Consider the following 25,479-nt stretch of genomic DNA (forward strand, 5'->3'; position numbering starts at 1 on the left):
TTCCATCTGCATCTCTTTATTTTGAGGAGGAATTGTTCCTTAACTACATAAGACTTGCACTTGCAGCGGCCTGGTTTCAGGCACTGGCCCCTAGTGATTATTATTTCATCACTAACAGTGGACATCTTGTGCCTTCTAAAACATTACAAAAATAGCACAGTTGAATACATGTGTTGGAAAGCTGGATCCCTGATTTAAATTGTAAATTTAGTTATTTTTTGGGGGGCTACCTAAATTCTTCCTCCAACAAATAAAGACTATTGTGTATTGTGGGCCTACATATTGCTAACAAAATAATGAAAAGGCAACCAAACTGATACCACAACAAATTACACTTAACTTACATTGCTAAACAGTTATTCATTAAAATCATTATGTTTTAATCATAGCATATTGCTAATTTCTAATGCCTCTTCTCAAATGTACTTGTTGGACTAGCAGAACTACAAGATTGTGTAGGAAAGATCCATATAATATAGACTTGACTGTAAAATTTGATCATGACATTCTCAAAGGGGATTTTAGAGCTGTCTTTTTGACACTGAGAATGACCAGAGATTACCATCATCTTTAGAATCTAACAGGAGCAGTCTGTCTCAATAGAGGAATGTAACGTAAAGCAAATAAGACAAGTACATCTTTTTAAAATAAGAGCAGCAAGGGAGGTCTAATGAAATGCTATATTAATAAAGAACTCATGCACTTTTAACAACCAACTCGGAGTGATAGGAGTGATAATGATGCAGATAGGAGGCAAGCCTGATCTGGGGCCATGAAGCCTACACGCTCCAACATGCAACAGGTTTTAAAGCTTGGTGTCAACCTTCAAGTCAGTCATGTTTGACACAGCCTAAGAGTCTGTTTCTAAGACAGCAGTGCCCATGGCGGCAGAGTCCGAGGCAGCCAATTCCGAGGCAGTCTTCCCGCAGACAGCAGTTTCCGATGCAGTTGCATCAGAGGCAGCCTTGTCTGGCCGCTCCACATAGAAGAGGATGTAGGCTTTTGCCTTCACCACAGTTTCCTCTTCAGTTAGAGTCACAGTGCTATCATTAAAGTGGTACCAGTGGCCATCGTGGCTGCCATATGCAGTATAATGCCCTGATCCCACCCTGTAATTACAGTAGACATTTTTTGTCATATTCATATATAATCATGTACATTTTATGTGAGTGATGCACCACTGCCACCTAATGGTTATTTGGGGAGATCATCAGCCATGTTGCAAAAATAAGTATGATGGAAACCCATGGAAAATTCACTCACCCTGACCCATGATGCACCACCACAGCAGCAAGGTCATATAGGCAGCTCTCTGGCAGATAATTCTCTGGCTGTACACAAAAAAAAGCAAGAACATTATAATAGTACATACATAAGGGAAAGGACAATATTTGATACACCTACCTTATTGTGTCAAGATCCAGGGCTTGAAATTGCGAACATTTTGGTCACGTATGCTCCCAAAATTGTGACTGTGTGACCTCAAAATATATTTCAGAGCATTTGTGCGAGTGCAAATAATCGTAATGGTGCGACTTGTTTAAATTTCTTTACAAAACGCTCGCTAATTTGCCTACTACACATGTGCCTGCTGTGAGCTGATAGTGACCGGATCAATCCAACATTACATAACCAATTAAACTTAATCTTTACGTTCTACACTTTAATGCAAATTTAAGATTGGTTAATATTAGCCGTCAGTCAATACTTGTCATTGCGCCCCGTTGTCATGTGACAAGGAGCTAACTAGCGAGCAAAATAAATCTATAACATAAAAATTTTAGTTGTGCTGCTCCTTAATATCCAGACAGTTCAGACTGAAGAGGACTAAAGACCAAGAGCCTGGGCCTCCCTGCACCTTACGTGGTAAGCTCCAGTGCTCCATAGTGGACATGTGTATAGATCTCGCTCGGATTGCGTTTGTTTATTTCTGTTCAAATGTAGACTGCCTACCCAGCTAACACATGACGTTGCGGCAACGTTGCCAGTAGGTGCTCAGTTGGTAACCCGCGACGTTACCTTCTGGCAACATCGTGGCAACGTTATAAAGGGAATGTTGCCAGTTGGTCCCATGGACTACGTTGCCACGACGTCGTACCTTAGTCGGCCGGTTACATTATTTTTAGCACTGTGGGCAACGTTGCCGCGATGTCGTACCTTGGTCGACTGGTTACTTTATTTTTTGGTCCCATGGACGTTGCCGCAACGTTGTACCTTGGTCGGCTGGTTACGTTATTTTTTGGTCCGTGGGCAACTTTGCCGCGACGTTGTACCTTGGTCGGCTGGTTACGTTATTTTTTGGTCCCATGGACAACGTTGCCGCGACAATGTACCTTGGTCGGCCGGTTACGTTATTTTATGGTCCCGTGGACAACGTTGCCGCGATGTCTTACCTTGGTCGGTTGGATACTGTTATTTTGGTCCCGTGCACAACGATGCCGTGACGTTGTCCCTTGGTCGGCTGGATACATTAATTTTGGTACCATGGGTTAAGTTGCCGTTAAGTCTCTCTTTGGTCGCAGGACAACGGATCTCGAGTGCGTGGTTTATCCATGGAGAGATCACACTGGACTGCTCTCACTGGACACTTTTGTAATGTAGCCATAGTCTACATGAATTTCAATCACACAATATTAAATGTTGCACCCAGCACGTATAAATTTAGACAATGTATGTAATTCATGTGCAGCTCAGCCCCAGCATGGTCATCAATTTTCTCATATGCAGGAACATAGCTTTAATAAATAAAAGACTGAATTTGGAATATCATTCTTATATTCTTAGCCTTAGGCCTATATTAAATTATAAGTATTTCATTCTTTACATGTCCAAAAGCAATCAATGTGTGATGTGTAACATGATTAAGCAAACATTCTTTGTCCAGCACACCAAAGCTGTATGACACACAATGCAAATTTGAGCTGCAATATTACAATTCTTCTGCAGGGATTCAAAACCGTCTTGAACGCATGGATTTCAACTGGAAATTAGCTACTTCAAAGGTGAGTTTCTTTACAGAAATAGCTTTAAATATATAAACATATTTTCTGAAATTGGATGGAGCATGCTATTACGTTTAGGTTTGAATTTAGGCTATTTAGCCTGGTTATCTGTTTCAGATTCACATTGTTTGCGTTAGGATTTCGCTAGCTACTAGTAGTAGAGCTAGTATAATGTACTGTAGAGATAAGACTATACCGTCCAGAAAGTTATGTTTAAATCAGTGGCGAAAATCTGTTATCAACTTTGGGGGGGACAATTATATGACATTTTCTCAAGAGCAATTTCTGAGGGGGACACCAAAATGATTGCTGCAATGTAGTTATAAGTAGTGTTTCTTATCAGTCAAGTATGAATGCAGGCATACAGTATTTACAACCAGCAATACCAAGAAAGGCCCGTATGTACTGTACACTGTATGGGTGCAGTTTATGTAATTACAAAGTGATGAAGAAAATTACGTCACCCTGCTGAAAATGATGGAGATGGGTTACATTTATGGAACTATCCGATTGAAAAGTGAATGTCTCAGTTATTCCTTATATTATACTCTAAGTTGTATTATGGGAAATTTGATGCTAAGCTGTGACTGAGTAAAACCAAATAGAAGTGTGAAACGTTGGTTTTAGCAAAGGAGGGTAGGGAAGTACCACTCCATGGAATGCAGAGGCCTAGCCGTAAATTAGAACGTACACATATGGCCAAGCTGCAGGAAAACTACCAACCAAGTCTGAAGCTGTCACCCAGGTCAGGCCTAGGTCTGTGTCTAGGGGTTTCCTATGTTTATAAAGCACGAGCATCCCATACCAACTAGAAAACAGCCTAAGATGTGTGTGCACCCAACACGAGCCTGGACATGGTCAGATTTATGTAAGGACAGAGATGCCAACGTGACCCAGCTTCTGTAATCAGAAACCCTAGTATAGGGGCCAATTGGGTGACAAAGCGTAGAAATGGTCATCAACAGAAAGGTACCAATAATGTGAGGATGCATAATGTATCTGTGACCAACAGTATTGTACCAATAGCAAAAAATGACACAAATAATAGGCAGAAAATACAGTATATAAGAGGATGTTTGGAGAGAACTTGCCAGTCTGCTCTTGGGAGCTTACTCACTAGGATACCTTTTTTACCCTGTGTTGGAATAAACTTTTGCATCAATACTCTGAGTTTCAGTGCATCTGTTTGGACTTAGCCTGATTTTTGACTGGTTTGGACTTAGAATAATTTTCAACGTTGGGACTTAGCCTGATTTTTGACTGGTTTGGACTTAGAATAATTTTCAACGTTGGGACTTAGCCTGATTTTTGACGGGTCAACACTTAGAATAATTTTCATCGTTTGGACTTAGTTTATTTTCCACTTGTCAACACTTACAATCATTTTCAACCTTTGGACTTAGTTTATTTTTGACTTGTACGGACTTAGGATTTTCTTCACTTCGACACTCTGATTTATTTTCACTATACACGGGAACTTGCAAAAATCATTTATGACAATTTACAAGGTAAGCAGACCATTTACTCTGCTAGATTTGAATGTGTGTCCGAGTGTGTCCGCCCAGGCCCGATACTGGTATAGTGTCATTTTTTCAAAAGAACCTAGCTTTTAAATTGGATTTATAAAATATATTAGTGCACTGCAACCACAGTTTGATGCAAACGTACATGTATTTTTATGTATTTCAATAATTTGCGATTTTTAGTAATTGTAATAATTGTTGCTTATATGTTTTGCTATGGTGCGGAAAGAATGAATGACTAACATGGAACGTACGTCTATCATTTGCTGGCTGATTGCATGCTTAGTATTTGCGGGATGTTTGCTTTGGCTTGCTTTGACGGCGAGACGTTGGCATTAATCGCTACGCTGTGAGTTATTTTTTTGAGACTCTGTTGAGAGAGAACCCCGTGTCGCCCTAAATAAAATTGTATCTTCTGTTTTAGTGTGTTTAGAATAATAGTAGTAAAACTGTAGTACGAGTGAAGTCCTCCGCGCTAGTAAGCGAGGCACTTATCCTTGGGGATAAGTAAATAACGAATGTGTGAAGTCCTCCGCGCAAGTAAGCGAGGCAGTTATCCTTGGGGATAAATAAATAACGAATGTGTGAAGTCCTCCGCGCTAGCAAGCGAGGCATTTATCCTTGGGGATAAATAAATACAAGTGGCTCCCGGCTGGTCTAAGTCGAGAGAGCGGCTCCCGGCTGGTCTAAGTCGAGAGAGCGACTCCCTTCAGCTGGTCTAAGTTGGGGGAGAGACTCCCAGCTGGTTTAAGTTGGGAGAGCGCCTCCCAGCTGGTCTAAATTGGGAGAGCGACGCCCAACTGGTTTAAGTTGGCAGAGCTCCTGGCTGGTCTAAGCCAAGAGAGCGACTCCCTTCAGCTGGTCTAAGTTGGGGGAGAGACTCCCAGCTGGTTTAAGTTGGGAGAGCGCCTCCCAGCTGGTCTAAATTGGGAGAGCGACGCCCAACTGGTTTAAGTTGGCAGAGCTCCTGGCTGGTCTAAGCCAAGAGAGTGACTCCCTTCAGCTGGTCTAAGTTGGGGGAGAGACTCCCAGCTGGTTTAAGTTGGGAGAGCGCCTCCCAGCTGGTCTAAATTGGGAGAGCGACGCCCAACTGGTTTAAGTTGGCAGAGCTCCTGGCTGGTCTAAGCCAAGAGAGCGACTCCCTTCAGCTGGTCTAAGTTGGGGGAGAGACTCCCAGCTGGTTTAAGTTGGGAGAGCGCCTCCCAGCTGGTCTAAATTGGGAGAGCGACGCCCAACTGGTTTAAGTTGGCAGAGCTCCTGGCTGGTCTAAGCCAAGAGAGTGACTCCCTTCAGCTGGTCTAAGTTGGGGGAGAGACTCCCAGCTGGTTTAAGTTGGGAGAGCGCCTCCCAGCTGGTCTAAATTGGGAGAGCGACGCCCAACTGGTTTAAGTTGGCAGAGCTCCTGGCTGGTCTAAGTCGAGAGAGCGACTCCCTTCAGCTGGTCTAAGTTGGGGGAGAGACTCCCAGCTGGTTTAAGTTGGGAGAGCGCCTCCCAGCTGGTCTAAATTGGGAGAGCGACGCCCAACTGGTTTAAGTTGGCAGAGCTCCTGGCTGGTCTAAGCCAAGAGAGCGACTCCCTTCAGCTGGTCTAAGTTGGGGGAGAGACTCCCAACTGGTCTAAGTTGGGAGTGAGCCGGCGGTTTCCCTTGGGGGGAACGAAAGTACTTTGTAAATAAATAAATAATAATAAATAACTGCGTGGGTCGCTGGAGGGGCGACAGATAATAAAACTGGCCAGAACCAATGCTTGTAAATTCGCTTGTATATACTGCATGAGTAGATTTTAGACAAAAAGTCATATAACGTGTTGTATCGCAGGTTGTTGAAATAGAGAGAAAAGACAAAGTGACCTGCGCTTTGCACAGCATTATAATAGGTAGACCGCTGTCAGGAAAAGGGAATGTAGAGGCTTGATTTTAAATTGATTGGAGCTGACGAGGGGCAACTCAGAGTACCGCTCGGAGACTCCCCGAGGGAGACACGACCGGTAGACAGACGCTGTCCGTTTTCTCGGACGGGGCAGCGGGTGAACAGACTAAATTACAGATTTATGTAAATTGAGTTGAATATTGTTTTATACTCCACGTTATTCCGTAAGGATTTAGTAATTGTAGTTTATTTATTTAAAGTAACAGCAAACCATAGAGCATTTGGTGAATTTTCAGAAAACTAAAATAAAAGTGTTATTTGTACTAAAAAGACGGAACAGCATATTTCTTATATATTGCTGCTAGAATGTAAGTGTTATAACACGGAAAACGTAGAAAATAGGCTGATATCTTTTTCCAAGTGTTTGTTTCCGACCCAAAGTATAAATATTAGTTTAAAACTGCAAGCTGCCCCGCGGGTTAAATTAGTTAACCCGAAGAAGTGTAATTTAGAGAGAAAAGCCTGTCAATCTATGTGGATCTGCGGAGTCCGTTCGTCTAGTAAGAAAGCAGACTGCAAATCACCAGGGCACTCCAAACAGGAGACAGAGTGGGGTTTACAGGGAGAAAATCGGTTAAAAAGCCACTCCATCTCTGCCCCAGACTGAACATCACAAAGTTATAGATAAAGACAGGGAATGGGATTGTGAGAGCCGACGGAGAACTCTGTTTCATGAGTTTGAGAGTTTAAGTTGTGGGACATATAAGTGGTGGTTCTCTGGAACAGTTGAAAACAGAGATAGTTGTGTGGGAAGGTTGTCTGAACTTCGACGGACAACTCCCGTCTGCGTAAGTTTCACTCATTGCGAAGGGACCCCTCCGCTCTCTGTCTCTCTCCCTCTCTCTTGCCACCAAGCAAGTGGCAACGCCCATTTTGCTCTCCCCAGCTCAAGTTGAGCCTCTCCCTCTTCCTCCCTCCTCTTACCTCTCTCTTCTCCCACCCCCTCCCCTGCATACACTCATACACACCCCTCACACGACATACACACTCACGCATCCACACACATTCACACGCTCTCACGTACACTCACCCCTCACCACACACACTCATACACACACATCCACACACACACACACACTCACACGCGCACACAAATACACACACTCACACGCACGTCCACACACCCCTCACCACACACACTCCTCTCCCTCCCTCATACACTCACACATACACATCCACACCCACACACTCACACGCACACACAGATACACACACTCACACTCTCTTGATCTCACATACACACATACGCATACACACATACTCATCCAGACACCCCTCACACGCACACACACACAACACACCTACTCACACTCTCTCGCTCTCTCACACACACACACACACACACAACACACACGCATACAACACACACACCCTTTCGTATTCACACACTCACATATATATTCATACATAGACACCTACACACACACCCCTCACACGGATACACACTTAGACTCTTGCTACCCGTCCTTCCGCTTTTTTGAAGTTTCACACTGAGTTGTATTTGATTTACTGAGTGGCAGGAAGAGCAGTGTGCCATTTGCAAATAAATCACATTCAGATAATAAAGCTGGGAGGAAACACCAGAGGTCTGTGTGAAACTTTAACGTCAGTCTGAAGTCAGAGGGACTGGTGTGAGTTACACAGAACAGCATTTGCAAAAAGTATTACTAAAAGCATCCAAGACTCGGGAGTTCCGGGATATAGACGGCGTTCCATTCTTACACATTGATTGATTAACATAAAAGGGGTGAAAAGCCCACCAAATACATTTAAAGCTTGATTATAAAATCTTGGCCCAGAAGACGGTTTTTCACAGACGTGTCTTGAGCAACAAGCATTGCATTGTTTGTGTGACTGTAACAGTCTGGCCCAGCTCTTAGAGCAGACCACAGGGGCAATTATACTGGTGATATCCGCTTTACAGTGTCGGGAGGGTAACAACGGGACGAGTTAGCCGCACATCCATCACTCAGTATCACTGTTATTCCCAGTAGGTTGAACAGGGATCATATTACCAGACCTCCAAGATAAGATAGATCTGAGGAGCTGGTGTAAGATTCCAACTGAGCCGCAGAACACCAACTAGGACAGCCAATGAGCTATTTGATAGAGATAAATAAAATCAGGGAAACGGACGACCAACCAGAGTTTCCCGGGTCCTTGGCCAACAGAGCACAACAAATCTTCATGGGGATCACTCACGGTAAAAGTAGAGGGAGGGCCTTAGACAGCCAGTCGAAGGTCCCAATGGAGATAATAATAAAGCGCCACCCAGAGGACAAAAAATTAATTCAACAACTAATGAAAAAATGGCATGTTCGCAACCCACTTTGGCCGGAAGGTGGATCCTTTGATTGGGCGTGTTGTGAGGAGATGGAGGTCAACATCAAACACCATAAATCTGAAGACCACGGTGACAAGAGATTAGGCAGGAGGACGAGGGAAAGAATGGTGTTAAGCTGGTTTAAAATGCATGGACAAAAGCGCCAGCAGATGGCCAGAACAATGTGGAAAATACGAAGTGATGAAAAAGAAAAAACAGATGACTTGGCTACAGCAAAGGAGACAGGGACAGAGAGAGTACAGGGTCAGGACCCCACCGCACCAGCATGGCCTTCGGAGCCGCCCCCATATCCTGACAACATGAATCCATTCAGAATGGGACAGTATCCACTCCTGAACATGGGCCCTGAGGAAGGAAAAGTAACAGGGCAACTACAGGGAGATTTCACTTTCAGTCTGAACAAAGCACCTGAAATCCACATTAGGAAAGTGCCTGAACTACCAGTCAAGTCAGGACAGCTGGTCAAAACTGACATGGGACAAGAGGAGGGGAAAACAACATGTGATAGTGAACGGTCCCAGGACAGTCGAGACAGACGGGAGTACCAAGAGAAAGCGGCAGCCAAAGCAGAAGTGGCACACCTGGCTGATAAACTGAATTACCTGGAAGAGGCAATAAAAGAATCCGATCAAGAGGGGCGGAAATGGAGCCAACTTAAGAGAGCTGAATCACTGAGACAACGTGACCATCGAGACATCCGACAGGAGGAGGGCGAGGAAATTTATCAAACACCTCCAAAAATAGAATCAATACATCTCTCATCAGGGGCACGGCCCAAACAAAAAAGCAGAGGGCAACCATCGGAGGAGTGGGCCCACCTCACACGGACATGTGAACACTGGGAGCAGGCACTACGGAGGATGGATGACGAAATAACCAACCTGACGACAAAATTACGAGTCCACGGAGAAAAAACACCCACGCCCAGGCCAACGCCGTATGACAGACCAAACAAGGATCCCCGCAGTGCATGGCAACAGAACAGCGACAGAGGGGCAATGCACTTAAGTCTGGAAGGGACAATAACTCCACAAGACAGAAGAGCTGCGGAAGTGGAGAAGGCTTCAGTCGACAGTCCACTGCCCAGACGACACCCACAGGAAGAGCAACAGCGGCGCTGGGTGAGAGATGGAGGAAGACTGGGGAGAAGATCCAGCCAAATGGACCACCCAGCCGAAGGGGGAATAGAAGACCTAGACGCGCCAACCTCACTGTGTCCTCTGGTGGTGAAAGGAGCTGGACAAAATCCCATGTACGTGCCATGGTCATTCATGGACATGATCGGCCTAGCAGGGAGACTGCCCACACTCACGGATGGAGCAAATAAATGGATAACAGCACTGGAAGAGAGCACAGCAGGGGTGACTCTGGCTCTGGGAGATATAAAGGCTCTACTGATGCATACCGCCGGAAAACAAATAACAGAAGAAATCTTCCAGAGTGCACAACTGCCAATAGTGGTGTCCGGAAACCAAGTGGACGGCGTAGGGTTCGGAGGTCATCGCAACCAAGTATGGGCAGAGCTAAGGAAACACTACCCAGAGAAGATGGATCCCTCCAAGCTGGATGGCGAAATGCTGAAAGACGACGAGTGTCCATCGAAGTTTCTGCATGTTTTCCAACGCAGATGGAGAGATGAGACAGGGAGTGCCTGGAACACGAACAACACCACACAGAGACTGTTTATGCTAATGGTGAAGAAGGCAATGCCACTGGAAGTACAGAAGTGTCTGGACGGTGTGGTGGGTCTGATGAAAATGGACTGGCCACTGTTCTCAGAACACATTGTCCATCACGTTGAAAATAGCAGGAAAGATAAGCGGGAGGCGGAAGAACAGAACAAGCAACTTGTCAACAAGCTAGCGCAACTGCAGCTGGGAGAACTGTGTAAACTAAAAAAAGACAAAGCCAAGACACAAGCCCCGGTTATAACAACACCACCCCAGGCTCCCGAGAACCCGACCCTCCACCACCCAAGCCAGCTGCTCCAACAGGACCAGTACAGGCAGCAACAGTTAACCCTACAGCTCTGCCACCAATCCATGTGCATATTGGACCCCCAGATGGCAACTATCGATCCTGGAAGGGAAAAGGAGGACCTACGCAGCGAGGTGGGAACACCCAGGGGGGAGGAGGACAAGGCCCACCCCCACAGCAGTATGGACTAGCACAGTCCAACCCCAATCAGTACGGACATGCGCAGTCCAACCCCAATCAGAACGAACAAGCGCAGTCCTACCCCAATCGCATTGACAATCAACAAGCTAATGTGTGCTGGGGATGTAAACAACCAGGACATATCAAAAGAGACTGTCCATCACAGTCTTGGGGGCCAGCAGCAGACTGGCAATAGAGGTGCCCGGAGAAGCCTGAGGGGGAAACAATAATGTCGCCAGTTATCTCACTACAACCACGAGAAGAACCCACCATACCAGTTACAGTGCAAGGACGAGAACATGCCTTCATGGTAGACACAGGAGCGACGTATTCATGCATTGGAAAAAACGGCTTCAATCTCCCCCTCTCCAGTTCATCCATCCGAACTGTAGGCTTTTCTGGGAAAACACAAGTAATACCACTTACGGAGCCACTCACAATGCAAATTGAAGGAAAAACTATTGTAGCGCCTCTACTGTACTCCGCACACACTCCCATCAATCTATTAGGAAGAGACATTCTCTGCATACTAAAAGCCAACATTGTGTGTACTCAACGTGGCCTGCAAATAGAGTTCCATGAAGGTCCCTCAGTAAACCAGATGATGCCAGTGATGGTTGGAAAGGAACTCCAAAATGGTTTAAGTCCATTAATGAATGTAACAGCACAAGATCACCACAGCCGGACTCCACCGCTAGCGTACTGGCTACAATTGGCCCCACAAGAATCTTCACTAATCCAATTATGGGAAGAATGGGAACCGTGGGTCCAAGCATTAGTAGGGAAACCAAGACCACAACAGATGCCGCTCCACTGCACTCTTCTATATGACGAACATCAAAACTACACAGACTATGCCGACTGCTGGATGGAGCTGATCAATAAAAAACAATACTCCATCATCAGCCAGGATATCTTTGTAGGCCCTGAAGGAGCAGCCGCAGCCATAACACTCCCACCAGAATTACGAGAATGGCATCATGTACAGGACTCTGCCCCCCATGTCCCATTGATGACAAACGAAGGACATCGATCTAGTGAGTTAGGACCAATGATAAAAGCAGCTTTACAAGTGTTAGACTGGAGGCCCACCAATAATAAGTACTTACACATATCACCTGATGCCCGGTTCCATAGAATTTCAGCAAGAAATTACAACGTAGGGACAGCTGAGATGGTGGTTGTGAATGTAAAGACAACATCACATCAATGCCCATTGTCGGAACATGAAGATGTGTTAGGACAGGTGCCCCCATCCCTGTGGTCAAAACATAAGACGGATGTGGGTTTTATACAGGCAGCAGACCCCATACACATAAAAGTGAAGAAGGGAGCAAGATTACCATACCAGAGACAGTACCCACTCCGACAACACGCCATAGACGGGATTAGACCCACGATAAGGGGTTTAGTGGATGCGGGAGTCTTAATAGAGACAAAAAGTTCCTGTAATACACCCATCTTTCCAATAAAGAAGCCACATTCTAATGATTATCGGTTAGTACATGATCTGCGGGCTATTAACTCCATTGTGGACGTTCCAAAGGCTATTGTTCCCGATCCACATACACTACTTTCTAACATACCCCCAGGTACCAAATGGTACACTGTCATCGATCTGTGCTCTGCCTTTTTCTCAGTCCCCCTACACGCTGATTCACAGTACCTGTTCGCTTTCACCTTTGAAGGCAAACAAATGACTTATACTCGGTTACCCCAGGGATTCCTGGACAGCCCAGCTGTGTATAATCGAGTGTTGGCCCAGGACCTGCAGAACCTGCACGTCACTAGTACCGTCTTGCAATATGTAGATGATATCCTTATTTGCAGTAGTTCAAAAGAGCAGTGTGAGAGAGACTCTGTCACGGTGTTAGAACAGCTGGCAGAAGGAGGTCATAAGGTCAGTAAAGATAAGTTGCAGTTCTGTCAGACGACAGTTGATTATCTGGGGAGACGGCTTAGTGGGGATAAGAGGCAGATAGCTCTGTCACAGATAGAAGCCATAGCCAAAGCTCCGAAACCTCAGATGGTAGGGCAAATGCTCACCTTGTTGGGAATGGCGGGATACAGTAGACCATGGATTTGCGACTATGCCCTCAAATCAGCGCCTCTGAGGGCTCTTATTAGGGCTGCGGGGCAGACCAGTAATGCTGCGGCTCTGCAGTGGACCGAAGAGGCGGAGGGCGCTTTCTTGGCCCTAAAAAGTGACATGCAATCCGCCCCCGCCCTTGGCAATCCGGATTACTCGAAACCATTTCACCTATATGTTGCAGAACGGTCTGGATATGCAACTGCTGTGTTGTTGCAGGACACGCCCATTGGGAAACAACCGTTAGCCTATTACAGTACAAAACTGGATAATGTGGAGGCAGGACTTCCACCCTGCTATCAGGGACTGGCAGCTGCTGTCTTTGCTTTCAAGAAGGCATCATCACTAACTATGGGACACCCAGTCACATTATATACGTCCCATCAACTGTATGCCTTACTCACAAGTCCCCGGTTTGTGTTAACACAGGCCAGACGGACTGGCTACGAGGTGATACTGTCTGCCCCAGAGCTTACCATTCAAAGGTGCGGTATAGTAAACCCAGCGACTAAGATGGTATTACCTGTAGATGGGACACCACACGATTGTGTTCATGTAACTGATGTATTCATGCGTGCACGCAACGACTTGCACAATGAGCCCATCGTAGCAGACCTCACGTTGTTTGTGGATGGATCTTGCTTTAGGGATGCTGTAGGTAATCATGCAGGTTACAGCGTGGTGCAGCTTAAGGATGACACCACGTTTGAGATACTCCAATCTGTAAAGGTGGACCAACCATGTTCAGCCCAATTGGCTGAGATCAAGGCTCTTACAGCTGCATGTCAGTTGGCGTCGGGTAAGAGTCTCAATGTTTATACTGACTCTGCTTATGCATATGGTGTGTGTCACGTGTATGGTAACATATGGAAACAGAGAGGTTTCTGCCGAGCGGATGGAACAACCATCAGCCACGGAAGCTCTATTTCGCACCTATTAGAAGCTATGCACAATCCGACAGCCTTGGCCATTATTAAGTGCCCGGCCCACCAAAAGACGGATACTCTCATTGCCAAGGGTAACAATATAGCCGATGAGGCGGCCAGACAGGTAGCGACACGGACAGGGGCAGTAATGGGACCCGTACAAGTAGCTGAGGACCCTGCCCCACTTACCACGTTGTCTTCCCTAGTGTTAGCACAGGACAGAGTCAGTCCTCAGGAAAAGGACATGTGGGTGAGACGGGGGGCAATACAAACCACTCAAGACGGACCGAACAAAGGTCTCTGGAGGAGCTGTCAGGGACATTTTGTCCTACCTAGTTCGTTGTTACGCTTTGCTATTAGGAATGCGCATGGCGGCGACCATGGCGCAAGGGGGGAGACTATACGGCGTCTTCAGGCTGTATGCTGGTCCCCATATTTAGCAGCCACAGTTGATAGAGTGTTACACGAATGTGAGGTATGTGCACATTATAATCTTAGGAAAACACTTCCTGCCCCCATATCACACATCCCAACACCTGACGGACCATTTCGACATTTGATGATCGATTATGTTGACATGACGCAACGCATAGGAAGGCTGAGATACATCTTGGTAGTAATATGTCGATTCAGCAGATGGGTAGAGGCGGTACCAACTGCAGGTCCAGACTCCCGATCAGTAGCAAAATTTCTGTGTAGAGAGGTCTTTCCGAGATTCGGAATCCCGGATAGCATAAGTTCAGACAATGGACCGCATTTTGTGGCTGAAACATTTAAATTGGCATTGAAAATGCTAGGTATTAGACAAAGGTTTGGCTGTGTTTACCATCCCCAGTCACAAGGGACAGTCGAGAGAGCCAACGGTATCTTGAAAGCTAAGTTAGCAAAGATCATGGCCGATGGTAAGTTAAACTGGGTACAGGCTTTACCGCTGGCACTAATGGCAATGCGCTCAAGTACTAACCGCATGACATTTCTAACACCGCATGAAATGGCAACTGGAAGACCGCTTCCAGTTCCTTATTTGAGAGGACCCATTGCGGGTCCTCCCCTAGAAAAATTGGAAAGGGAGCTGCAAAGCTACCTACTACATTTAACACAAATACATAAGGAAGTGTTCTCACAGGTAAAAGGTGCCACGGAGCAAAGGGAAGCAGAAATCCCAGAGAACCTGCAGAAAGTTGAGCCTGGAGACTGGATCTACGTGAAGGTATTCAAACGAAAGTGGAACGAGCCCAGACGGGAAGGTCCTTTCAGAGTCCGTCTAACAACCCACACAGCACTAAAAGTCGACGGTAAGAAGTTTTGGTACCACTTAAATCACTGCTGCAGAGCAGAAGATCCAGAACAGACTGAGGCGTTTAGGAGTGAAGCAGCTCCACCGGAGACAACAGGGGCAGGTGTCACCGCCCCGCAGGGACTCCAGGATGGGGATGGACACTCCTCCCCGCAGGGACTCAGACGATCTCACAGACTGGTCCAGCAGAGAGTCACAAACAACAGCAACACTGTCAGCAGCTGCTCGCCAGTTAAGGGAGTACCAAAGGTACCGAGGGTCAACAGGCAGTAAGGAATGTATCAAGGCGTGAAATCACCTTGAGACATGAGGAAAGAAACCCAGATTGTGCAGCCATGATAAAACTAGGGATAGGGATGATGCTAATAGGGACAGCCATAGTGTTGGCAGGTAGTTTGATGTGGATACAAGCACGCCCAAACCCCACCTTGTATCCCCAACCTAACTCAACTCAACAGGTTTTACACATCACACATCACCAATACAACCCAACGCCACAACAGGAAGTGCCCCTCAATGAGTCAAAAACATCTATGGATGATATACAGATGGCGAAATGTGCATTAGCTGTAGGAGTTATGGCAGCTTACCTAGGGTATATACCATTAGCATAGGAAGTTAACTTAACATACACCAACCCACCCAACCGACACGTGATAACAACACCCATCCCCAGTAATGTAATAATCTACAGCTATTCCTCGAACAAAAGGTGCAGGAACAAAGGAATGACAAAAATAACAATAAAATGCTTGAAAACTCAATGTATTGATGTAAACACCAAACGAACAATGAATAACCAAAGAGCCATTAATATGATCAAAATATACTCCTTCACCCGTCGAGTCAGACGTAGCCAGGACATTAAGTCAATAAGAACGGGGCAACTCCAATCTAACATGTTCTACAAATGGCTGAAGTACTCAGCTCGGCAAGTGAGTCAGGAAACCTGTGTAGCAATTTACAATGCAAAAAAGATTCCACAGGTCAGGCCCATCCCAGGCAGCGCACTAGGGTCCTGTACGGACCCAGACCAGTGCTTTGCTTATTGTACTCTGTACATGGCGAATGGTAATTACCAAAGTATGAGTATGGATGAGACGGTTTGTCCGCGCAAACTAGATGAAACGCAAAACGAGGGCGATTATAGTGCGCCACCCCTGGTTCAGATCCCGCCGACTCTCATTTTTCCATTTTGTATAGTGAGGGGGACAGAAATAGAGGATGTGATTAAACGCTACGCTGTAACTGACTCCAAAGGATTAGTGAGTTGTAGACAGGAAGTATTTGGCAGATGGTGCACGACGGTAAACACGGCCACAATAAAGTGCGAACAGCTGGTATTAGACGGTGAATACCTTACCCACAAAATAGAATCCACAAATGCTGAACAATATCGCATACCTAGTTTTGCAGAAGGAACAGTACCATTGGGAGATATATTTTGGTTATGCGAAGGAGATGAAAGTCTTAAAATAAAGTTAGAACCGAAATGGGAGGGTATCTGCACTCCAGTTATGCTAACTGGAAAAGTAACAGTGTTAGTGCCGCAAAGCCAAGTAGGCCTACAAAACAAACAAAAAAGAGACACACAAACTCAGTGGAAGACAGGTGACAGGGTATACATCTCTTATGACCAAATTCCGGTCGGAACGCCCACTGAACATTTGGCCATAAGTAATGACTGGATAATCTCAGGACGTATAGCAGGCTCATTGCCCTTGTACGGTCAGATAATAAATGCTCAATACATAGCACGTAACAGCAGATGGATAAATTACTTATGGTACAACCAACAACGATTCATAAACTACACAATAACTGCCCTAGAAGGAGTAAAAGAACAACTACATGCCACCTCGCTGATGGCTCTTCAAAATAGGTTTATCATTGAAACCATACAAGCAGAAAATCAGGGAGTTTGCGATCTCATTGGCGAAGAATGTTGTGCCGTCATTCCCATGCACACCGGGGAAGGGGGGAATCTTACTAAAGCTTTAATAAATCTAAAAGAACTAAGACAGGAGCATGTAATACATTCCAATTGGAAAACGGGAACAAATGCGTTATGGAGCTGGTTAACTAGTTTGACTTGGCCTAAATTACTGAGGGGGATAGCGATGGCATTGGCAACGGTTGTGATAATAGTGGTAGTAGCTGCCTGCTGTATATTGCCATTGGTAGCGCGACTGATAAAAAAGATGGCAGGAGTAATAACAGGACAGTTTCCAGTACAAGTATATCCTAAAGGAGAGGAAAGTGATGAATCACTGTATATGGTTCCCCCTAACAACCAACTCGATTTAGAGATTTACACAGAAATGAAGGACTTAGGGGAGTCACCAAAATTCAAGTATAAATCTAACCTGTATGAGCTAAACCATGAGGAGCTTGGCAAACTCTAACCTTGTGTTATGTCACTAGATGAACACGGCAGACGACCCCAACCAGAAGAATGACCAAGGCAACCCAACCCCCCGGCAGACGCCAACTTCATCCATGCCATCCCCAACAAGTCAGAAACCCCCAACTCCAGGTCTAGATTTACGTCAGTTAACATCCCCGGTTTCATCTGTACCAGACACCCCAGAGAGTCCACCCCCATTGACCCCTAGAGATGTAGACATGCGTCCCCCAATCCCTATACCAGTGTGTAGAATTATCGCGGTAGGAGAAGAAAGTCAGGTTCCCAGCGACCCCCGACAAAGGAAGTGGCAGATCCAGCCCATAGACCTGCCCCCCTCTCAGGTAGACGAGTTAGAGCTGCTGCAGGATCTTCCACTCGTTGACCTTGGTCCTCTGATCGCACTGGGCCAAGGCGTGGGGTGGCCAATCGATTTCAGTCTATCAGGACCATCATCCAGTGACCACCCACCATCATCCAGAGACCAACCACCATCATCCAGCGGCCAACCACCACCTCCAGGAGACCAGACCAGACCAGGTGGAGCAGAGGGCCCAACGGCGAGGGAATCCACGGACGACGCGGATGAGGGCCCTGATGACGAGACGGATGACGATGCAGACGACGAAATGATGATCACCGGTTCCTGGACCACTGAGGCCATACAACGGATCGGAGACATGTCACTGGCCAAGTTTAGGAGCCTCCAGCAACGTGTGTCCCGAAGGATTAGACAACGTCTCGCTACTGCTAGAAAGCGAGGGCAATCACTTCAGCGGTGGAGCCTTCGCCGCCAGGAAGACACTCGTCGGAGCGACGAGTGTCTGGCAGTTCAGCACCAGAATCGGGTGCTGATTCGCGAGAATGAGGAGCTCAGAGAGACGTTGGACAGATTGCAGCGGGTGTGGGGAACCTCTCAACGCGGTTATCCGCCAAACCCGCCACCACGTGGATAGTACCGACAAAGGGTAATTGGACTCGTTCTACATCACCACGAAGAACAAGTCACAATTGATTCAGTGTTATGGACACCATACAACCTTACCTCACGATCTACCTCAGTGTTATGGACACCATACAACCTTACCTCACAATCTACCTCAGTGTTATGGATACCATACAACATTACCTCACAGTCAACCTCACTGCATGTCTTCAAACAGATTTTTGTTTCATTGTTTTGTTCAAAGTATTGTGTGTTTTTGTTTTGCTGACCCTGCAGTAATGTTGTGTTGATGTCATTGTTTTGGTTGTTAGCCTAGCATACTGCATGGGGACATTTTAAATGTAGCATGACCACGTTGCTCACTAGCCCATCATATAACCACTATTCCTTGGGTCGGAAATAGTAGCAAATCTTCATGTGGCAACGAACACCTATATCGCATATGTCACGACCACTGGCTGGGGTGATATGTATAATCAACATACATTCATACACTATGTATTTTATAATCTTCCTTTCTCACCATTTTTATCTTACACGTACGAGACGGACCAATTTGTATAAGTAATCAGGACCTCAGTGCCAAGCTTACGAAGTGTGGAGGGTGGATGAGCGGGAAAGTACAGTATGACAACTAGCGATGACTCAGTTTGTCTCATATACTTAGGTAGAGGCTGGAACAGATACTCATGTCGCATTATGAGCATAGTTGCCCTGATGACCTGCGCCATGTGCATCATTGGGGCTACGGGGAGTTTCCATCACCCATACCCCTTTTACTTCACTCCCCTGCTATGTGTTGCAATAAGCTGATAGCTTATGCGAGTATTGGGCGATAGGAAGACCACCAGGCCACCAAGGTAAAGCTTCGCACATGATGACATTTATGTACAAGATGAAAATTGACAATGCATAGGTCGGTATTACTGTTTATTACCTCAACTGTGTTTTACAAGCTGACAGCTTTCTTACATTTACCTTTCCATATTATCATTATGTAACTACTACTGTTTTATTGGATAGTTGTAATCTCATTCCATCATTAGTAAAGATGGGACTTTGCAAGTCCCAAAGGGGGGAATTGATGAAGAAAATTACGTCACCCTGCTGAAAATGATGGAGATGGGTTACATTTATGGAACTATCCGATTGAAAAGTGAATGTCTCAGTTATTCCTTATATTATACTCTAAGTTGTATTATGGAAAATTTGATGCTAAGCTGTGACTGAGTAAAACCAAATAGAAGTGTGAAACGTTGGTTTTAGCAAAGGAGGGTAGGGAAGTACCACTCCATGGAATGCAGAGGCCTAGCCGTAAATTAGAACGTACACATATGGCCAAGCTGCAGGAAAACTACCAACCAAGTCTGAAACTGTCACCCAGGTCAGGCCTAGGTCTGTGTCTAGGGGTTTCCTATGTTTATAAAGCACGAGCATCCCATACCAACTAGAAAACAGCCTAAGATGTGTGTGCACCGAACACGAGCCTGGACATGGTCAGATTTATGTAAGGACAGAGATGCCAACGTGACCCAGCTTCTGTAATCAGAAACCCTAGTATAGGGGCCAATTGGGTGACAAAGCGTAGAAATGGTCATCAACAGAAAGGTACCAATAATGTGAGGATGCATAATGTATCTGTGACCAACAGTATTGTACCAATAGCAAAAAATGACACAAATAATAGGCAGAAAATACAGTATATAAGAGGATGTTTGGAGAGAACTTGCCAGTCTGCTCTTGGGAGCTTACTCACTAGGATACCTTTTTTACCCTGTGTTGGAATAAACTTTTGCATCAATACTCTGAGTTTCAGTGCATCTGTTTGGACTTAGCCTGATTTTTGACTGGTTTGGACTTAGAATAATTTTCAACGTTGGGACTTAGCCTGATTTTTGACTGGTTTGGACTTAGAATAATTTTCAACGTTGGGACTTAACCTGATTTTTGACGGGTCAACACTTAGAATAATTTTCATCGTTTGGACTTAGTTTATTTTCCACTTGTCAACACTTAGAATTATTTTCAACCTTTGGACTTAGTTTATTTTTGACTTGTACGGACTTAGGATTTTCTTCACTTCGACACTCTGATTTATTTTCACTATACACGGGAACTTGCAAAAATCATTTACGACAAAAAGGCGTGGTGTAGTCTCATCTAAAATAATCTCAATTGAACCATCATAACATCGGGGAAAATTGCTAAACCTCTTGAAGTGTCAACACTTTGTTGGCAAGAGTTTGCGGTTCTATAAATTGTGGGTGTGGCTGATATGGTTCTGTGCCACCACTGAGGTGACTAGAAAGTGCTGTGCCACTGTCTCCTATACTGGTGCTGCTGGCAAAAAGGTTGACCCCCAGTCCTGCCATGGCTGTGACACGGTCATCTGAAGTCTCTCTCTGGCTCTTTCCCTTTTACCACCCTCACTGACTCACAGTCTGTCTCCTAGAAAGACATAAGGTGTTTGCCATCCTACTTACTACCAGTACCCAATACTACTCAATTAATCACAACAACAATACCATTGCCTCAAACTAATCTTGGTTCAGTCACCAGTTCAAGTAGAGAGTGGGGGTATCCATGGCATTGTCCAATTATGTCCCTATTTTACAAGTCTGAAGAAGAGAACCCATCATGTTGCCAAACAAGAGACTCAACAAACTTACCCGAGACCCCCGTCTCTGCCAGTTTGTTCCTGCCTACCTCCAGCTCTATTGTCTGTTTGTAATCTGGTGCCTCCTCTGCCTAATGGCATCATTATGAAACATTCAATTAGCACATTTCACATCATTTTTATGAACATTTTATCAACTAGTCTTTGAGATTAGGCCACTAGGGTTCTTTCTTTGCGTTTTGGTGTCCTGAAATGCTCTGATGTCCGTCTTTCTTTTTTCTGCAATTTTTCTACCATGCTGGCCGCACACACAATGTGCTGTTTATTTACAGTAGGAGATGGGCTTCTATAATTTATTAAGATTCTTCTAGAATAGGCTTCGATCTACCAGGTAGCTAGACAGTTAGGAAAGGTGAAACGGATTACATTGACAAGGATTGACAGCTGTATGAGTTCACCTTTTACACAACGCAAACTGCAACCTTTTGTCATATTAATATAATTCATGTTTTGGTTTTACTAACCCAGAATAGCTGAATTTGCAGAGCTAGCGAGCCCCAATTCCGTTTGTGTGGCATTTGTCATCATTTTTGCTATCTCCAGTTTACTCCAGATCGGCACACAGGTGCTTCGAAGTCCCTGGAGACGATTTAGCTTTTGCAATGAGACCATTTAAGATAATTATGAAAATGGTAGAATATAGTATAGTACTGTTCAGTATCGCTAACCATGGCAAATGGATTTCGAAGAACTACAATATCCGTGCTGATCTTGGATTAAATTGACGATAGCAAAGTTTTCATCTTGCACAAAGCCAAATGGAGTAGGTGCTAATGTTTGCTCCATCGGTTTGTTTGGTAGCTATGCAAATGCAGCTAGTTTAGTTTAACCCTGCAAACATAGTGAAATCGCTTTGGTGCGATTAACTGGATTAATTTTACGTTGGCTTCGTGCATTTCAGATGGTAGACACTCATGTCACCTTGTCAGATAAGGAACACAACTACTGCATTGCTAGCTTCTCTCAGTTACTGACTATAATGCAAAAAGCTGGTGATGTTACTTAGCTGGCTAGCTAACATAGTGATCAATGCAGGGAAAATTGTGACAGATATGAATGTTTTATTGTATTGAGTGCTAGAAATAAATTGTCAAACCAATCCTTTCCTACTAAACTACTTACTGGACATCAGCCACCAACGACACAAACAGATACTGTCCGATTTTCACACACGCACCTGCATCACTGCTGAGGGCTGGGGCTGTGGATCAAACCATTGTGGGACCAAGGGCGGGGTTCGCAATCATTTAAAACTTTAAAAAGCGCCATTGTGTCCATAATCAGCAAAGCGCTTTCATTGCATATTATTATAAGTGTTATTGAAATTACATAGTTATGTTTACAGTGATTTATTAGGGGGGGGAAATCATATTCTTCCCAGGATTGGGGGGGTCGTGTCCCCCCTGTCCCCCACGGGATTTCCGCCCGTGGTTTAAATACTGAAAATACATACATCAAAGTTTAGCGTCTCACAAATCACCCACAAAAGAATCAGTGAAAATAAACGTTCAGAACTGTTCGAAAATACCTTGTCCGAAAATAGTTTATTTAGCCCTGGATTTTCAAAGACTGTGGAGCTAGCGCGTGGCTGATCACGTTTTGATCAGTCGGTCATGGCATGCACAGCAATGGCGTCTATAAAAGTATCATGTCACTAATTCTTCCAATTTGTACATGACATCTGTTTTTGGATACGTTTATTCGTTTTAACCTTAAGATGCGTGAGTTCTAAATATTTCTGACGCTTCCACGAGTGAGTTTTTTCCCAAAACGGCAGCTAGGTAGCTTTAATTAATACTCGTAGCAATGCTCCTACCTGCTAGTGTTACATGTTAGCCTACTAATTGTAAATGTTGAAGCCATACTATAGCATTTGTCACATTGTTTGTCTATCTGAAAATAGTCGGTTGTAATGTTCAGAATCACACATGTGCGACGCTACGCTGTGGGGCCCTGCTTTCGAACGATCACACATGTGCGATGCTACTCGTTTTATATCAATATCAAAATGCCGATACTATGTACTTAAACTACATTCCACTTTCATTTTTGTACAGAGTATCCTACCACTGTCACAAGGCCTAGGCTGTGTCCCTGGGAAATTATGGTAAAGTAATGAATGACCGTTTTTAACAGTGACAATAATTGTATGAACCATGGCAACCCTAAAGGCTATGTTTTGAAGCAAAAGCATGACTTAAAACTTTTGCATCACCAGACCCCTAGGTGTCAACTCTGGTCTGGTGGAGGAGAACCCATATGGGGTCCAGGAAAACAGCTGGCAGCCAGGCAAGTGCAAATATAAGACACTCAAAGCTTCTCAATAGCATTGCCAACTCATTGTAAGGCATACTTAAGTTGTTCTGATCATGGCAGGGGGATACATATTTGTCAAAACAACAAATGTTGTCTTACTAATGCTTTGTATATAACCATTCAAGGTAACGTGTTATTTACATCAATGTTACAGCTAATCTAGAAGAACCACAGTGTATGCCAATCATGTTAACTCTTGTAAACTTGTTTTACTTGTCTTTACTGACAGACACATTACAGTTTATGTTCCAGAAGATGGAGACATTGGAGGAGAACCAGCGAGAGGCTCTCCTATTCAGGCGACGACAGGGCAGACACGCTGAAGAGGTGCCAGTGATGGACCTACAGGTGGCCCAAACACGGGCTGAACTCCAAGACCTTGAGGAGCGCCTTAAGGTGCTGGAGTTCCGAAAGAGGTGTTTTGAGATGCCGTAAACTATGGCTTAGCATTCAACGTTCAAATTGGTGCTAACAATAAGTTCATGACTACTAATTGCAGATGCTGTGATGAAGTGGAAGACGGGACTAGGAGAGAAGGCTGTGGAGCTCCTCACAGCGTAAACACTCAAACACGCCCCGGTAGCCCATTCAAAACAAGCCAGGTGAATGAATCATGATTGCAGCTTCTCAATCCAACCTTTGACATGGCTATGTGACCAAAAACTAGAATCCCATAATATTTTTTTGATGATGTATATTATTCTAGATGTGATTTTTTTAATGACTTGTATATCCCCTTTCATACGTGCAATTATGTTGATAGGACACTAACTTATTTTGTGCTTCATTGTCAGGGCCAACAGACAGGACCTGTAGCGGGGACTGGCAGAAGATGTTCATTCACTGTTTGGCACTTTGTTTGAAATAAAATGACTGAATGTTACATGGAAATGCTGGCTTGTTTATGATTAGCTTGAGTTAGGCTACACACCACATAAACATAGTCCTCCTGAAGTTGGCTATGTAGCCTATTATACAAGAACAAGTAGCATTTGGGGCAAATGAGGTCTGCATATGAACCGCCCAAATATAAGCAATAGAATTGAGAAATATAGGTTAGTAATTAACGTCGCAGTTACAGACTGGCAACGTCGGAAAATTACGTTGCTAGGAGGTTGCGGTTACGGACTGGCAACGTCGGAAAATAACGTTGCCACGACGTTGCGGTTACGGACTGGCAACGTTATTTGGTGACGTTGCCGTTACCTCATGGCGTATTTCACTTTCCACGTTGCAAAGTATGTTTGGTCAACGAGTGACGTTGCGGCAACGTAAGGGCAACGTAATTGTGTTAGCTGGGTATACAGTTTCACAGACCAGGGGGGTTTTCCAGGTAGCGGGTTTAGTGAAAAGTTTGAGTTGTTTAACCCTAAAAAGAGGCTTACTCCACGGTTTCCGTTCCAGGAAGAGAGGTAACGAAACCTTTTGGCAAATTTCCATTTCCAAAACTTGTCCTCTTTCAGCCAATGTAACTACTAAAGAGCTCACATTTACAGATTTTCAGCTTTGAGCCTTGAAGCGAGAGCAGCCTTTCAAATTCTCTCACTAACTTCCATGGAGAGGTGGGTAAAATTCGTCAGAGAATTTCGAAAGTAGACGTGTTTTTAAACTGCCGGTAGAGTCGTATTTCTGACCGCACAGACATATAAAGGACATTTCTGGTTTCGGGAGAGTCTTGGGTCTCGTAAAATATCCTCATTTTTTGGATTGGACGTATAGTTTTGCGTCTAGGTTAACTTGTTTGAGGTGTGGATGCTAGCTAAATGTGTCAATCTCTGCCCAGCTCGTTAGCGAGCACAGCTGCTCCATTGCCGTGGCAACCAAACAGACACGCACCATGAAAGCAGAATTGGGTGACGTTTTGGAAAC

General features: G+C 44.9%; 1 protein-coding gene and 1 long non-coding RNA gene across 5 annotated transcripts in view; one reads left to right on the forward strand and one right to left on the reverse strand.

Annotated features, from left to right (window-relative positions):
* usp3 (ubiquitin specific peptidase 3) overlaps positions 1–25,479 on the reverse strand; it is a 58,072-nt gene continuing 32,593 nt past the window's right edge. For all 4 annotated transcript variants that reach the window (XM_084672128.1, XM_084672127.1, XM_084672126.1 and 1 more), the window contains 2 exons: positions 1,264–1,331; positions 1–1,109 (listed from right to left, as the gene is read on the reverse strand). In XM_084672128.1, coding sequence (XP_084528254.1) covers positions 851–1,109; positions 1,264–1,331 — 327 coding nt within the window. In that variant the 3' untranslated portion in view covers positions 1–850. The remainder of the gene's footprint in view (positions 1,110–1,263; positions 1,332–25,479) is intronic.
* Positions 2,640–24,501, forward strand: LOC146258497 (uncharacterized). Its single transcript, XR_014729722.1, has 4 exons — positions 2,640–3,002; positions 23,513–23,583; positions 24,110–24,212; positions 24,405–24,501. It is a non-coding gene; the product is annotated as an uncharacterized LOC146258497 (long non-coding RNA).

This window comes from Hypomesus nipponensis, chromosome 14, assembly GCF_054491055.1.
Source record: "Hypomesus nipponensis isolate SF chromosome 14, ASM5449105v1, whole genome shotgun sequence".
NCBI classification, from domain to species: domain Eukaryota; kingdom Metazoa; phylum Chordata; class Actinopteri; order Osmeriformes; family Osmeridae; genus Hypomesus; species Hypomesus nipponensis.